The sequence below is a fragment of the Myotis nattereri genome (assembly GCF_964212035.1).
Source record: "Myotis nattereri genome assembly, chromosome: X".
NCBI lineage: Eukaryota > Metazoa > Chordata > Mammalia > Chiroptera > Vespertilionidae > Myotis > Myotis nattereri.
The window spans coordinates 135080996-135098197 of record NC_138078.1 but is presented as its reverse complement, the minus strand read 5'-3'; the positions used below and the strand labels follow the sequence as shown (position 1 = coordinate 135098197).

The window sequence follows — 17202 nt, the reverse complement described above, 5'->3', positions numbered from 1 at the left end:
TGATACGCAGAAGCCTGAACGCAGGACTTTCACTGTAGGACTTTTAAACTCATTTCTAAACAGTTAGGTTAGTTCAAATATTGAAAATCAGTTTCTAAAATATGGTTTTAAGTAGTAACTAATGCATGTAAACAGATGGTACATTTTGACCTAATACAACCTGCAAAATTTCAAGAGATACAACATGGAAAAATTAAAGTCCACCCTCAAAAGAAAAATGTGACCATTAAATGCAACCCCATATTTTATGTTTACAACATAAGATTTGTCACTGTAAATAAAATGAAAAGTAGGTATCACTTTGGTTTGTAATATCTCATAACCTAAAAATCAGATTTGAAAAAAATACATGAGTATCTTGTAAGTCTAACCAGAGAAAATGCCCAAAATGCCCATTTGTAACATCTGCGTGGAAGAAATTACTTTCAGTGTAATTCAATATGATAAATATTTCTTACCCTCTGTACTTTTGTACTGTTAGGTTGAGAAAAATGAGTGCTGCTTTCCTTTATATCTATATGTTTTTTTTCTTCCGAGGGAATAGGTCCAACCCTTGAGTTACTAGTGGAAGGCAGGGAATTTGGTGGCATAATTTCCTTGGTAAAACACAAAAGAGAAAAAATAACTAATTTTAAGTCTTTATTTAGCTCCATTATTGTATCAATGGTCATATTTTAAGAAGATAAATTATTATAAACAGTTTTAGTAAACAAAACAGAATGCAAAAATCATGCAATAAAAACCCCAAAAGATTTAATTTCAGCCAAAAGAACCTTTCACAAAAGGAAGACTAGATAATATATGAAAATTATGGCAATTTAGATTTTATTTTAAACACAGTACCATTGTACAGAAGAGCATGCCCTCACCGCCCCAACCCCCACACAAATATTTATACATACACACAAAATAATAAAGGCAAAACATAAAAGCCAGAAAACCTAAGCAGTGTCCCAATTTTGTTTATCAGTAAAGTTAAATGATATTTGAAAAGTGCTTTGTACTTTTTTTACAATTACAACAACCCATTTTAAAGATTGAGAAATAAGAGTTAAAGGGATTAAAGTGACCAATCCAAAGTCACGGCATTAGAGAATTAACAGAGGCCGTATCTACAACTATACCACTAACTGGCATGTCTGATAATCAAGAATTTGTACATCTACATTATGTGCGTATCACAGGACTCTAAATTAATCTCAAATAAAAAAATAAAAATCTTTTACTTTTCTTATACAAACCAGAAACATAATGCATTAGAACATACCTCTTCTTGTGGAACATTTTTCTCATTTTCGGCCTCAATTCTCACCCTCACAACTCCTGACTTGTCCACAATCTCCTGAATCAGTTTTCCATTTTTTCCTATTACTTTGCCTAAATTAAGAAATGAATAATTCATGTTTGGCTTTAAGAACACATACCTTACACCCCACTGTAAACAATTGCATTATCTATCTATCTATATAAACAGAATATGCTAATTAGCCAAGCTTCACTACTGCTCAGGAGGAGGCTGCATCACGACCGCTCAGGAAGAGCTGCGCACACAGATGGACAGGAAGGGCAGCTGGGGCTGGGGGCGGGAGGGAGCAGAGACACAACACACAGGAGCACGCCTGCCCCCACCCCAGTGGACACAACATGACGGCCAGGGGCTACGTGGGTCAGGCGCGGGTAGCGGTCCCGCGGGGTGCCTCCTTGCACGGCGGGAGGCAGGGCACCTCCTTGCGTGATTTCAATCGCGCGCTAGGCCTCTAGTCAAACATGGTAATTGACCATACCTTCGCTACGCCTCCCACTGGCTAATCAGCGCAATATGCAAATTAACCGCCAACAAAGATGGTGGTTAATTTGCATATACCAGCTGGGAGCAAAGACTGAAGCCAACGTGGAAGCAAAGCGCTACAGAAGGGAGCAAAGTAGAGGCGGTGTGGACAGGAACGGAGCCAAGGCTGCGGAGGTGGGAGGCGGGAGGGGAAACCCAGCCAGAGCAGCTAGGAGCAGGAGGGGAAACCCAGCCGCAGCGGCTGGGAGCAGGAGAAAAAAAAGAAAAAAACCTGGCCACAGTGGCTGGGAGCGGGAGGGCAAACTCAGCCTGAGTGGCTGGGAGCGGGAGGGGAAACCCAGCCGCAGTGGCTGGGACAGGAGGGGAAAAAAAAACACCTGGCCGCAGCGGCTGGGAGCGGGAGAAAAAAAACTGCCGCAGCGGCTGGGAGCGGGAGGTGAAACACAGCTGCAGTGGCTGGGAGCGGGAGCGAAACCCGTCTCAGTGGGTTTAGCTCCCTTCTCTGCTTTTCTCCAGCCGCAGGAAGCCCTATTCTTGCAGGAATCTTCCTGCAATGGGCCTCTAGTATATATATAAAAGGCTAATATGCAAAGGGTCCCCTTGGGAGTTTGACCAGGAGACCGGGAGTTCGCTCACTCGCTATGATGTGCGCTGACCACCAGGGGCGGCGCAGAATGAAGGAAGGCCCCAACTGGCAGCCGGCAGCAAGGGAAGGAAGGCCCCGGCTGGCAGCCAGAAGGCTCCAATCAGTCCTGATAGCCGGCCAGGACTAGGGACCCTACCTGTGCACGAATTTCATGCACTGGACCTCTAGTCTATAATAAGAAAAGCATAATATGCAAATCGACCAAACAATGGAACAGCAGAACAACCGTCTGGACGATCTTCTGGACAACCACACTATGACACAGACTGGTGCCAGGTCAGCCAAGGCAGGTGTGATGTGACTGGTCGGGAGGACACTGCCATCGCCCCATGATCACCCCGTTGAGGGAGGCCCAGGCTACCCTTTGCAGGGCAGTCGATGTGGGGGCTCCATGATTGGGCGCCCCGCAGAGGGGCCCAGGCGGGGTGATCAACTGGGGGAGGGGGCTCCACGATTGCCCCCAAAAGGGAGACCCAGACCACCCTCTGCGTAGCGATTGATTGTGGAGCCCTCGCCGGGTGGGTGGGGCCTCTCTCTGCAGGACAATCAATCTGGGGGCCCCGTGATCAATCATCCCACAGAGGGAGGTCCAGGCCAGCCAAGCGATCACACCCGCCTGTTGCCTGCAGAGGGAGGTGACCAGTGGCGGGCAAGCACCACACAGATGGCAAGCAGTGGTAGTGGCGGGGGCAGGGCCAGCTGCTAGCAGCCCAGGGGAAGGAAAGTCCCGATAGGCCCTGATTGCTGGCCAGGCCTGGGGATCCTACCCAAGGGGTCCCGGATTGCGAGAGGGCACAGGCCGGAATGAGGGACACCCCCCTTCCCCGGCATGAATTTCATGCACCGGGCTTCTAGTTTTAAATAAAACTGAAAGACCAAAACAGAGACTCTTCAAATGAATAGATAGAGTTAAACTTGGCTTTCCATTTTACTAGGCTATTATTCTTTAAACTCCATGGCTAGGTATTAGAATTGATTAATACTCATAAACTGATTGGAGAATTTTGAATTTTTAAAGCATTTCAAAGATAGGTTCTTATTTTGCACAAAAGTGTACACTTTAAACTTGCTAGTACAGTGGTGTATATCAATCTTTCTTCAACGTTCTATTAAAAGTTAAGGAAAAGGATATATAATCCTACATAATAAAAGGGTAATATGCAAATTGACCGAACAGCGGGATGACCAGTTGCTGTGCCATGCACTGACCACCAGGAGGCAGATGCTCAATGCAAGAGCTGTCCCTTAGTGGTCAGTACACTCCCACAGGGGGAGCACTGCTCAGCCAGAAGCTGGGCTCATGGCTGACGAGTGCAGCGGCAGTTGGCAGGAGCCTCTCTCCTGCCTCCACTGCTGGCGGGCAGTAAGGAGTGAGGGGGCCCGGCCTGCAAGAGCCCCAGACTGTGACAGGGCATATGCCAGGCTGAGGAAACTCCCCTCCCCAAGTGCACGCATCTCATGCACTGGGCCTCTAGTAAAAATATCTTTGCACCCAGCTGGCATGGCTCAGTAGTTGAGCACTGACCTATGAACTAGGAAGTCAGTGTGATTCTTGGTCCAGGCTCGATCCCCAGTAGGGATCATACAGGAGGCAGTTGATCAATGAATCTCTCTCATCATTGGTGTTTTTCTCTCTCTCACTCCCACTCCTTCCCTCTCTGAAATCAATAAAAAATATATTTTAAAGAAATGTATTAACAAATAAAAATATATGCATGTTTATTTGACAATTTCAATTCTATCTGTACCTGATTTAAATTTGCTTCTTTGCCCATGGCAAATACAGTCATACACCACTTAACAATATGTTCTGAGAAATGCTTAGCTGAGGAATTTTGTCATTGTGCAAAAACTAAAGTACAATTACACAAAACTAGATGGTATAGCCTACTGTGAATCTAGGCTATGTTATAGCCAACCCTTAGGCTATGAGTCTCTACAGCATCTATACTAATAAAAGAGAAACATGCAAATTAACCATCACTCCACCACTCCTCTACACCCAAAAGCCAATCAGGAGCAAGTAAGCAAATTAACCCAACTAAGATGGCGGCGGCCACAGAGCTGGAGTGAGGAGGCTTGGGATTCCCCCGGCGATGGAGGAAGCCGAGCTTCCCACCTGCCGTGGCCGGCTGTGGGCTCCACTCAAGGCTACAAAGTTTCAATTATAAAAGATAAATAAATCCCAGATACCTGCGTCCAGCCCATCCTGGCCTCCGCTCAAGGAGGTGCTTAAAAAAAAAGAAAAGGAGAGGTGGGGAGCTTGGGTTGCCGGGGGGCATCGCCAGCCTGAAAGCAGCCCTCAACCCCTCACTCAGGCTGGCCAGGCACCCCAGCGGCCCCCCGCAACCCTGATCCGGAACACCCTTCAGGGCAAACCAGCCAGCCACCACCTGTGCACCAGGCCTCTATCTATACTAATAAAAGGGTAATATGCTAATCAGACTAGGAAACCTTCCAGATGTTCTTCTGGACAAAGCTATGGTGGCTGGGCTGAAGTAGAGGCGGTTAGAGGGCAAGAGGGGAGGGCAGTTGTGGGTGATCAGGCTGATGAGGGGCGGGGCCGTTGGGGGTAAGCAGACCAGCAGGGGGGCCAGTTGGGGGCGAGCAGGCCATCAGTGGGGGTCAGTTGGAGGTGATCAGGACAGCGGTGGGGGGATTTGGAGTGAGCAGGCCAGCAGGGGGGGCAGTTGGGGGCAAGCAGGCCAGCAGCGGGGGCATTTGGGGGCGAGCAGGCCAGTGGTGGGGAGCAGTTGGGGGCGAGCAGGCCGGCAGGCAGAGTTGTTAGGGGCAATCAGGCAGGCAGGTGAGTGGTTAGAAGCCAGCAGTCCCGGATTACGAGAGGGATGTCTGACTGCCGGTTTAGGCCCAATCCCTGTAAACCGGCAGTAGGACATCCTTCGAAGGGTCCCAAATTGGAGAGGGTGCAGGGTGGGCTGAGGGACACCCCCTCTCCCTGTGCACAAATTCCGTACACCGGGCCACTAGTGTTATTATATAAAACAAAAATAAATTAAATAAAGCATAAGAGAAAATGATGCAATTGAGACACAATGAACAGGAGATGTATGAGGCTGCTACTGGCATAACACGGTATACTTTTACAGCAAATTTTTTTCTAGTAAGTAGAGAGCACTCTAAAATAATAATAAGAACATAACATAGAAAATACACCAGTAACAGTCATTTATCATCAAGTATATACACTGTAGATCATTGTATGTGCTAAACTTTTATATGACTGCCAGCACAGTAGGTGTGGTTACACTAGCATCACCCAAACATGTGAGTAATGCATTGCACTATGATGTCACAATACCTACAGTGTCACTAGGCGACAAAAATTTTTCAGTTCCATTATGATCTCATGAGACCACTGAAGTATATGTGGAGTGCTGTTGACCAAAATGTCATATGTAGCATATGAATGTGTTTTTAGAATTTTATATGACAGATTTATAAATGATCCTTTAAATTTTAAAGCAGCTTAAGCAGCTACAGATACATCTAAAAGAAGTGCACATTCTTTAGGCCAATGTGTTAACAGAATATTCTTCTGTGCCTTACTCACAAATTATATCAGTATATTAAAAGTTGAAGGGATACGTCACAGAGTAAAAGATTAAGAAATCACACTTTAATAACTCAGAACTACTATGAAAAAGCTCAACACCAGTTTAAGATTATTATTCAATACATCTGTTAAAACTCCATAGACTTCAAGCACTTTATTTTTTCACTCATTTTATAAAATTCAGTCATATCATTAACTGAGAAGTGACTGCTTTCATAGACATCATCATAAATTACATACGTAAGAAATACTGATTCAAGTAATCTACATGTAAATTACATCTAACTCCAAGGGCTCTCACAAAGTACCTAAAGCACCCTTGCACTGACCACCTTCATCATGTGCTTGCCCCACCATCTCATCTAAGGAAGGGATGGGGTAAAACTGAAGACAAAATGTGTTTTGAGCACATGCCCAGGTTGTGGGCTCCATCCCCAGTGACAGCATGCAGGAGGCAGCTGATCAATGATTCCCTCACCATTGATGCTTCTCTCTCTCTCCCTCTCCCTTCCTCTCTGAAATAATAAAAATATATTTTAAAAAATATATGAAAGCAACTTAGGTGCCTATGGATAGACGAATGGATAAATATGTGCTAAATACACAAACACACACAAACACACACACTCACAATGGAATCAGTCATTAAAAAGAATGATACCTTGCTATTTGTAACAGAACCTATGGACCCAGAGGGTATTATGTAAATGAAAGAAGTTAAAGACATATACCATGATTTCACTTATATGTGGAAACTGAAGTAAGCAAAACAAACAAAACAAAACATATACAGACCCATAGGTACAGAGAACAAGCTAATGCCAAGTGAGAGGAGGAAATGGGTAGAATCTATAATAAAAGCATAATATGCAAATTGACCAAACGGTCAAACAGCAGAACGACTGTCTGGAGGACCTTTCAGATAAAGCTGGGGCTGCGAGGGCCGCGGCAGCCAGGGCTTCAAGGGCTGAGCCCTTTGGACGAATTTTGTGCATCGGGCCTCTAGTAAAAATATAATTACCATTGATGTTGCAGAAAGCCCAAGACCTACAGAGATATTTATAGCTTTGAAACTTACTAGATTTAAGCCTACATTCAGATTTTCAACTCTGAGATAATTAAGAATGCTATTGTTTTATAGCCCCATTAGAGGGATCAAATATGAATCTATTCCAAATTATAAAGCACCCAAAATGTCATTCATTTTGAAAAAACATACTTAATTTTAATAAATGTAAAATATAGTGAAGAGGCTGTGCAAAATGTATCTTTCTCAGCACTAATTGGTTTGAACTAACAAAGCAGTATCTTTTGTACACCTTCTGAAATGTAATCTTGGAGTATCACATTTACCTAATATTTTCTGTGCATTACAGCAACAGATCATATTTCAAATATTATATTTCAATTAAATGAATTAAAATGAAATTCTATTGGTGTAAATGATTTACCAAACTTTTGTTTTTGTGGAGTATGTCAACAGGATATTTTTCCCATTGGTTTTTAGAGAGAGTAAAAGGGAGGGAGGGGGCAGAGAAAGAAAGGGAGGGAGAGAGGGAAAGGAATAGGGAGAGACGCATCAATGTAAGAGAGACACATCTATTGGTTGCCTCCCACACATGCCCCAACGAGGACAAGAATTGTCAAACCTATAATCCAAGTATGTAGCCTTGACCGGGAATCCAACACATGACCTTTCCTTGCGAGGGCCGGTGTTTTAATCACTTAGCATATGGCCAGGGCTCAACAGCAATTTCTGACTCACCCACTAAGTTCCTTGGAACTTGTATGACATCTTCAGCAAATTCAAGAAAGCTTCTAGCCTTTTTAACTGCATCCTGATCCTAATAAAAGGGGGAAAAGATTTAAGCCAAAAGATGAACCATTTGAAATACTGGATTTTATTTTAGAAAAAAAAAACTAGTCAAATATTTACCTCTCCATAAATATGAAATGTGCAGGTATCTTCATCTAGATCGATAGCAGTGACCCCAGGTACTTTTCTAGCTTGCTGAATATTAGCACCATGAGTACCAATAGCTAGACCCATCAGATCTTCTCGTACAATAAACTGTTCATGAAATCTTGAGGCAAGCTGCCTTGAACTCTGGTGGGAAATGTATATCTGATTAATATTATGCTTTTCACTATTGAGACAACTGTATTTAGGTCAGCCATGTAAATTATCTTGAACCTGTATACCAGGGGCCTATAAATTCATTTATGTTGGAAATTAACAGGTTTTAGAAAATAACACCCACCCATAGCTTAAGTTCTTTTTAGGTTACTGAAGGTCTTTATGCTATTTGAGATATTTTTGTTAACAGGAAAGGGCTTGTTGACAATTTTCCAAGGTAACTTTTGAAAACCTATTTGCAAGGCTGCCTTAGTTAGCCAATGACATCAACAATGTAGTGATGAAAACAATGTAGGATTAAGAATCAGATCAAATGTTCCCTAAATAAAAACCAGCTCACTGGGTCTGTTAGACTCAATGTTTTTCAAGTAAAAAAAAAAAAAATTAAATAGCACTTCCACAGAAAATTGTATTAGTTTCACTTTTATTAGTGGACATTGGTTTATATATTCTAGAAACAGTGCCATTTATATAACTTATCACTAGATACTAGGGTCTAGACAGCCCTTTGATGAAGTGATGGAAGCATTAAAATGATATCTCATCTCACCCCCCAACCTGAAAAAAGGGATTTATAAAAACTGTTGATACAGTAATTAAATTACACTGAAAAATTATAGAATGTCAGTGATTTACAACTTATCTTACATATGCACCTGCAACCTAAAATGAGATCAGAGTCTCTAAGACCTAATGATCTGGATCCACACATACTATGAATTCTTTCAAATACTCAGTGATGACTGAACTAAGTTAAAATGACACCCAAAACTTGTGGATAAGCACTCTCTTTAAACATTATTATCACAATTTAATATTTAGTTCTAGCATGCCATTAATGAAGCCCAAACATATTCGTGACTTATGTTGAAAAACGAAAATTTCTTATCTGAATATGTGTATCTCTTTAATAGTAGTGAGGAAAGATAGGCATGCATACTAGTTTCTCATTATTCAACCTACCTCTAGCTGTTTACTGGCTTCTTCGTTTCTCAGTATGAGGGACAGCTTAGTGCGCAGACTCCGAAAGTGCATGTCAATCAGCATGTGGGCTCGTTTTGCGGTGACTTCATTGATAGACTAAAAGATATTATTATATAACAACATTATTATCAAAGCAAATACCCCAAATGATATACACCAAAATAAATAACTCAAAAACACTCACCAAAATGACAAGCTGATAAGTTTCTGGATCATAAGTTACAGAAAAGGCACCAACTGCCTTTTTAAAGTCCTTATGTGCCGATTCTTTGGCACACCTAAAAATAAAATAAATATCCATTGTGAAGTTAAAATGAATGATTACCAACTACTGGCATAAATATATGCAGAGAGATTTCCAATTAGAATTGTGGATTCATATTAAATTTGATTTATGCAAGATATACTTATATCCATTTAAAGGTTTAGTTCCTTTGCTATTCACCTTAGCAATACTCAGCTCAGTCAAGCATTTGAGATTATAGAAAAAGAAAAAAAAAACCCACACAGTTATGTTCTTAAGGGATTTCAGATGGTCTTAGATTACTAAAGGTGACATATTTAGGAAAGCCATTATTCCTCTGAAGACTTCCTCATTTCATTTACATATAAGTAAGTTATTTTCTTGAATTAACTGTTGAAAACTGTTGGGATAGCTATAGGGTACCCAACTTTTGTTTTTGTTTTTTTTCTAAAGAAAAACTGCTGACCAATTTAAGGAAGAGAAGGAAATGTACATGAATCAGAAGGCACAAAAATGTACATGCCTATTTTAATCTCTATGATCAAAATGTAAGATTCCTATGTAGTTTGAACAGCAAGTTAATGTTTAAAGTACAGCATGTACAAATAAAACATATTATATTCCTTTGATGCAATCTTTAAAAAGGAATCTCTTAACTAAAAATCTTTAAGCATTACTACAGATAAAGATAGAGATGACCTTTTGAAGCTTCATTAGCCCTAGTTATTACATATTTATCTGAAAATATTAGCTAAAAGGGAAAAAAACCTGGAGTAATTTTCATTGTCTAGAATTTTATTTGTGACTTATGACAATTTGTATTAATCAGCTTCAAAACCTTAAAAGTCTGTTAAAAAAGTTAGTTTATTTTAGAAAACAAATGTACATGAGCCAGGTATCTAGCCAAGTAAGTTTAAACAAGTGCAATGCTGGCATAGTTATATACTCAAAAAAGCTAAGCACTTTTTTTCACTACATTTTAAAAACCATTTTCACTGAATTTAAAAATTGATTTTTATTATTTTAACATGTATATTCTTTTAAACTCATTGCACATCACCTGTAAATTCTCAGAGTATCTTGCCCATCAACTTACATTTGTCGTAAGTCTTCTGGCACATCCAGTTTGATTTTATGGAAGGTATCTTTTGTGGCAGGTTTGTTGGGATTAACTGATCGTAGACGTTCAATTGTGACAATTTCATTGTATGTAGCATCACATGCTGCATATTCTATCACATAAAACTGAGAGAAATAAATAAAATTCATTCCTGGTCATAGTATTTATAGAAAGAACAATAAGCTTTGCCAATTCAGCAATTTTTAAATTCTTGATATTAAAAAACACTTTTTGATCAACTTACTGAAACACATGAAACATACTTAAAATATACAGAAAACACTGTAATAAAATGACTCACGTTACTTATTACTTTAAAATAAAAATCCAGACTGAAATGTAGTACCTGGATTTAGAAAAGGGAAATAGTATAAGAAAAAATTTTAAATATGCATTTTCCTACCTCACCCTTTATCATCCTCACTTTAGCTAACCACCAACAGCAAGGTTCTTTTTCATTTGCTCTGGAATAAACCTACACAAAAATTGCAAGAGAATATTTCATGATTAACATCACTCAGAAATTTATAGATTATCAGACATTGAGGAAAATTTCTTAAAAGGACTCTAGGTGTCTTTTGAACCCATATCCTGTATCCTGTATCCTTAAATCAGATTGTACCCCTACAGCTAAACACAGATACATAATCAGAAGCTGCCTGATTACCTCGGAGAGCCCTGTAAAAAGAGCTTTCCTATTTATCTGCTCTAATTCAATAATAATTAGTACTCTGAATATGAATGCTCAGGAAAAGCTAACGGACCATAAACCTGGGCATACTTTCCTTAGATACTTTGAAGGCTAAAAAAGTTATCTAAAATGTACAATCTTGTTTTTGTATTGTTCTAATAAGCAAATAACTGGAAGTTATTGATTCTGGTCTACACCTGGCTGCATGGTCACTAAATGGGTAAGGCCGCTGACCACTCACAGCCCACTGAAAATACCATCCTGGCATTCATGTCTCCTAAGGACTAAATAAAGAGATCCTTGGTCACTCTCTCTTCTCCTGTCTGCTCTCTACTAAAATGGACAACTCCACACTGGCAATACTCTGGATACCACCTTCATGCTCTCACATCAATTTCCCTCATGACCACTTCAAGTTCACTTACTATGTTCAGCATGGAACCTTTTGTGAAGACACTAGCAAATTAAAGTTAATAGGAAAAGAGACAATACAGTATACATGGGGAGAGAAACAAAAATACTAAGAAGCAGAAGCAGCAGCAGAAGGGAGGAGGACAAGATGGGTGGGGAGGAGAGAACTGAAAAAGGTACAGAGCCTAAGGCTAACAAGCAACACAAAGCTCCAACTCTTGTCTTTCTTTTACAACTGAAGTTAATAGTTGTAACTACAATTGTAATAGTTATACAATACAGTGACTAAATACAACTAAACCAAACCTACCTTTCCCTCTTGCCTCCATGACTTCCTATTAACTTTGCCCTAGCCAGAGATATAACTTGGTCATTATTATGTAAAACAAAGAGGTTGCCCTGGCAACAGTGTCTCATTGGTCTCCCTGTCAAGTGACTAAGTTTGGGGTGAGGGGTGGGGGGAAAAAAGCTCTATCCCTCACTATTATGAACATTCCTGATATAGACAGACCAAAAGACCTGGTATCTTACTTCCCTTTTATAACTTAAGTTAATAGTAATACAATACAGTGACTAAATACAGCTTAATTTAACCTACCTTCCCCCTCTTGCCACCATCAGTCCCTTTCAACTCTGCTCTAGCCAGACCAGTAACCTCAGTTAGGTATTATTGTTAGGCAATATAGGGAGGTCACCGTGGCAACAGGGTCTCATTGGTTACCACCTGCCATGTGTTTCATTTGAAGAAAAAAAAGGTCCCATTTATCCACCCAAATATTATAAGCACTCCCAATATAAACGGACCAAAAGTCCTGATTCGTGCCTTCAGGAAGCTTGTAGTCTCCTGGGGAAAATTAACAGTTAAAGGTTCTCAAGTATAAACAGTGTTTAGTTCTCTACTGGGATCCCTCATAAAACCAAGTCCAGTTCCTTACACCTAGTAGGTACTGAGTACATTTTTTGTAAATAAATAGTACTTTATTCTATTTCTAATTTATAATTGTAGAGAAAAGAACACAGACCTGAACATCCAGAGACCTTCTCTGAGCACTCCTACCCCTACATCACCTTCTATCCTGAACTTTTTTTTCTTCCTAGGACTTACACCTGCCATGTTAGCAATCCTCACTAGAATGTGACCTCATAAAGGCAGGGACTCTTCTGTTTCACTGCACCATCTGTACCTAGTACAAAAAATAAGAATTCAAAGACCTAGTATACTTACCTTACCTGTACAAATGTCTATTTAACTGCTTCCTTAATACACACATACTCATAAAGTGGCATCTACTAACAAGGCATTGTGGAGAAAGAAGAAACTTAAAATGGAGTGTGTGAAAGATGAGGAAAGAGAGGATACTACACAGATCAATCATAACATAAGCCAGACTCTAAGTGTCTTAAGCCATGCCCCCCAATTTTCTGTAACTAGAGAAAACACAAACACAATGTTTCGGTTAATGTGTTACATCTCCACAGCACCTTTTGGTCAAAGACATAAATAGTACATGAGCTGGTGGTTCACAGCATGCCCTGTAAAAAGGTTTTGCCTACATATGTATATATTAAAACACATACATGGCTTTGAAAAAATATACCAGGATGATTTACTACTACTTAAAGAAATTCAAGGATGATGCTCTATTATGAAGTTATGATTTTTTTCCTTTGTAAAACTAATTTTCCTAATCCAAAGATTCAGAGATTGAGGGAAGAAAGAAAAGAAGTACTAGTGGACAAAGGAAATCAGTGGTGATTTTCAAAAATGGGCCCAAAACCGCTACTCAGGCAGCCACATTTAAGCAACATATATTTCAAATTAAAAACAAATGTCCATCACAGCTAAAATTCTCAAGGTAGTTTAAACAGTGTTAAAAACAAGGAGTACAAAAGGCACAGGGAATTTAAATGCTCCCATTCCTTCAGTGCTCAATAACTTGATGACATGGGAAACTTACCTCAACTTCATCACTTTCATTTATATCTTTATTATAACCTACAGGTGGTGGGAATCTCACATCATGGAATGGAATCTGCCTCTCTGGCTGCCAGCTGCAAATAAGCAAACACAATTATTTAACAAGCTTGTGGGTTTAATAGAAACAATGACCACGATGCCAACAACTTTGGTTAAATGTGACCCTCTGTTTTTCTAATTTAAAGAAGCAAATGCTTTAAAACTGTCAGTGTTTTGCTGAGTGGGGCACAAGGGCAATATAGAGACATCTCAACAAAGCCTGCATGCAGCACAGGAGCCCTGTAGTTCCATTTGGAATATTTCTTTAAACAAAACAGATCAACATTACAATTTTCCAAACGAGTCTTTTTTCATTAATTCCAACCTCTAAGAGTTCTAAATGTAAGGTCACAACAGCAATTTCCTTTGATGCTTAAATTAAATATGTTAGTATTAGTAAGTGTTAGTAATACCATCACCATACTTCTACTTGCAAAGGAATTTTAACCACATTCCAATTACCACAGAAACTGGTACTAAATGCCATCTAATTCCCAAGCAAAATGGGGCAGTCAGCACATTAGCAATTCAGAACTCACTTTTCCCTATTTAAATTTTAGATCCCACGAGGTGGTCAATTCTTGCCATGGATAGCTGGCTGCTGATCAGTATGGTGGGGCCTGATGGGGTCTCCTAAACCACAGAAACCCAATGGAGACAGCCTATAGGAGTTCAGTAAGTTGCCTGTTTGTTTTTAATTTTAAATGATATGGAACAATTTTGAAAAACATCAAATTACTCTTTTATATTCACAATGATATAAAATACTAAAAGACAAACTTAAAAAAAAAACACTGGAGGATTCAACTGCTAGAGCAGTCATGTCTGGTTTTTGTTTTGTTCTGTTTTTTTTACTGAAGAGCTTTCTTAGTAAAATTCTACTGAGAAAAGTACAATTTTTTTTTAAAGAAGAGCTATTATATAAGACAGGAGAGTAGGTAATTAAGTCAGAATGTGTAGAAATCTGATTAGGACCTATGTTAGACTGAGCCCTTTCTCTAGTATTATACATACTTGAAAACTATAAAACAAAAAAAAATGTCTTTACTTCAGAAAAGCCTTTTTCAACTTACTGAAAACCAGTGACTTTTAACATGTTACAAATCATTGCTAAATTTGATTTGTAAAGCAAGTAATAATACATAATGTCATTTTCTTGGTTTCTAGGATGTTTTTCCTGTTGATCTCCAGAGACAGTGGAAGGGAGAGAGGAGGATAGAGAAACATCCATGTGAGAGAGACAGATCAATTGGTTGTCTCCCACAACCTACCAGGGCTGGGGAACCTACAGCTGAGGTGCATGCCCTTGACTGGGAATCAAACCTGAGAGTCTTTGGTCCGTAGGCCGAAGCTCTAAACACTGAGCCAAACCAGCCAGAATGAAAAATTCAAATTCTTTATTCAAAATACATGAAATAGGGAAGGTAAAAAAAACAAATAAACAAAAAAAGCATGTAAAATAATTTTGTATTACAGTAATAGGAGGTTATGATTGAAAGGAAGGGTAAATATAGTCCGAAGTTCCATAAAATATTAGTTGCTTTTCTGTTAAAAAGAAAACAAAAAAGGGCAAAGAGACTACTCAGGTAGGGACCTAGCAAGTTGACTCTAAAATATACTCTATGAATTCAAGGAAAAACAGTTTATCTATTTCAAATTCCAGAGATGGCAGATAGTTTGAAGAGAAATTTTTATACAGCTATAGTACACAAGAGAAGTAGTAGGTCCAAAGATATAATAATTTTAAGTTTATAGTAGAAATTTGATTGAAAACAAGAGAAATGATCTGATAAAGCAGTGTGTAAACTAGATAATTCTTAAATACAGAGGAAATGACTGTTTGCTTAATACTCTAGATTAAGGACTACAGGAGAAACTAAAAGTGGCAAAGAAAGATAATTCTCCTTTTATGGGAAACAGTGTTTAACTAGTGATTGGAGCAAGCAGTAAAGAGTATAATTATGAGAAAAAAAATTACTCTCCAAGTTATCAAAGATTCTTCCGTTAGAGGTGTGATGCTATTGTCTAGTGCAGTGATGGCGAACCTCTGACACGCGAACTCATTTTTTTGGTTGATTTTTCTTTGTTAAATGGCATTTAAATATATAAAATAAATATCAAAAATATAAATCTTTGTTTTACTATGGTTGCAAATATCAAAAAATTTCTATATGTGACACAGCACCAGAGTTAAGTTAGGGTTTTTCAAAATGCTGACACGCCGAGCTCAAAAGGTTCGCCATCACTGGTCTAGTGTATAACCGTGGATACCAGAAACAGCAAAGACGCAGATTCTAGAACTTTTGGCTCTATGTATACAGAGAAAGGTATTCTAACATGTAAACTGTAATTTGGACTGAAATTATTAGTCTGGAACTAAGAACAGAGTCAGATACACTAAATCCTTTTATCTCTGTCACCTAAATGTGTTTTAGGGATCAGAGAATACTACTCTGCCCTGTTGGTAGCTAAAAGAATCTGTGAACAATCTAATTACAGTACATCTGGGTCAGATACTATGTTTTAACAGATTTGAGGTATATAATTCACATATCATATAATCCATCCACTTAAGTGTACATACAATGTAATGGTTTTAAGTATAGTCACAGATATGTGCAACCATTAAAGTCAATTTTAGAACATTTTCAGCATCTCAATAAGAAATCTTATACTCTAGCTGTAGCTCCCTATCTCCCCAAGTGCTAAGCAACCACTAATCTATTTCTTCTCTCTGTAAATTTGTAATTTGCTTTTGATGTACTATTAATTCTCTTGGTATATAAAAGTCAAAATGTTATCATTGTTGACTATTCTTCAGAGCTCAATAAAATTCTAATATCATGACCATGTCTACACTGCAGTCAAGGAGTTTGTTCGTATTTTAGAATCTTGAATGGCTACTCTGAAAATAGCCTTTATTAGCAATCAAAAATCTTAGTAAACATAGATACAGACAACAGATTGACGGTTGTCAGATGGGAGGAGGTAAGGTGGGCTGGGTGAAAAGTGTGAAGGAATTAAGCAGTATAAATTGGTAGTTACAGAATAGTCACAGAGATGTGGATTACAGCATAGGGAATATAGTCAACAGTGTCATAATGACTATGTGTGGCCAGGTGGGTGCTTGGGGCATCAGGGGGACCACTCTGTAAAGTACAGGATTTTTCTGGCCACTTTTCTGTACATCTGAAATCGATACCGAATAACACTGAATATAAACTGTAATTGAAAACAAGTTTTAAGCAAGAGACTGGTCTCCCCAAATAAAATGGTAACATCTATATTACTGATACTTTTGTACAGCTAATATTCCTAGACCTATAATATGTTTATTTACTCATCTAACAGAAGAAAGCAGAAAAGATCAGTTACCACAATTATTGAATATAAATATATGAAACAAATAAAAAATAAGGGGTAAACATGATTATTTCCAACAAAATATACTAGAAAACTAAAGCCACTAATTTTAGATTTAACCTTACAAAACACATCAATTTTACCAATACCTGTGAATCCATTCATTTTCATCTTTTAACAATTACAAATATTCCTATCCAAACTCTCAGTTATTAATAGAGAAGGA

General features: G+C 38.9%; 1 protein-coding gene across 12 annotated transcripts in view; it reads right to left on the bottom strand.

Moving 5' to 3' along the window:
* Nucleotides 1-17202, bottom strand: part of FMR1 (fragile X messenger ribonucleoprotein 1) — a 42366-nt gene that overhangs the window by 12733 nt on the left and 12431 nt on the right. For all 12 annotated transcript variants that reach the window (XM_081081310.1, XM_081081314.1, XM_081081317.1 and 9 more), the window contains exons 3-11: nt 13555-13648; nt 10898-10969; nt 10471-10619; nt 9315-9408; nt 9110-9226; nt 7946-8116; nt 7775-7853; nt 1268-1377; nt 459-596 (exon numbers count right to left, since the gene is read on the bottom strand). In XM_081081310.1, the coding sequence (XP_080937436.1) occupies nt 459-596; nt 1268-1377; nt 7775-7853; nt 7946-8116; nt 9110-9226; nt 9315-9408; nt 10471-10619; nt 10898-10969; nt 13555-13648 (1024 nt within the window). The remainder of the gene's footprint in view (nt 1-458; nt 597-1267; nt 1378-7774; nt 7854-7945; nt 8117-9109; nt 9227-9314; nt 9409-10470; nt 10620-10897; nt 10970-13554; nt 13649-17202) is intronic.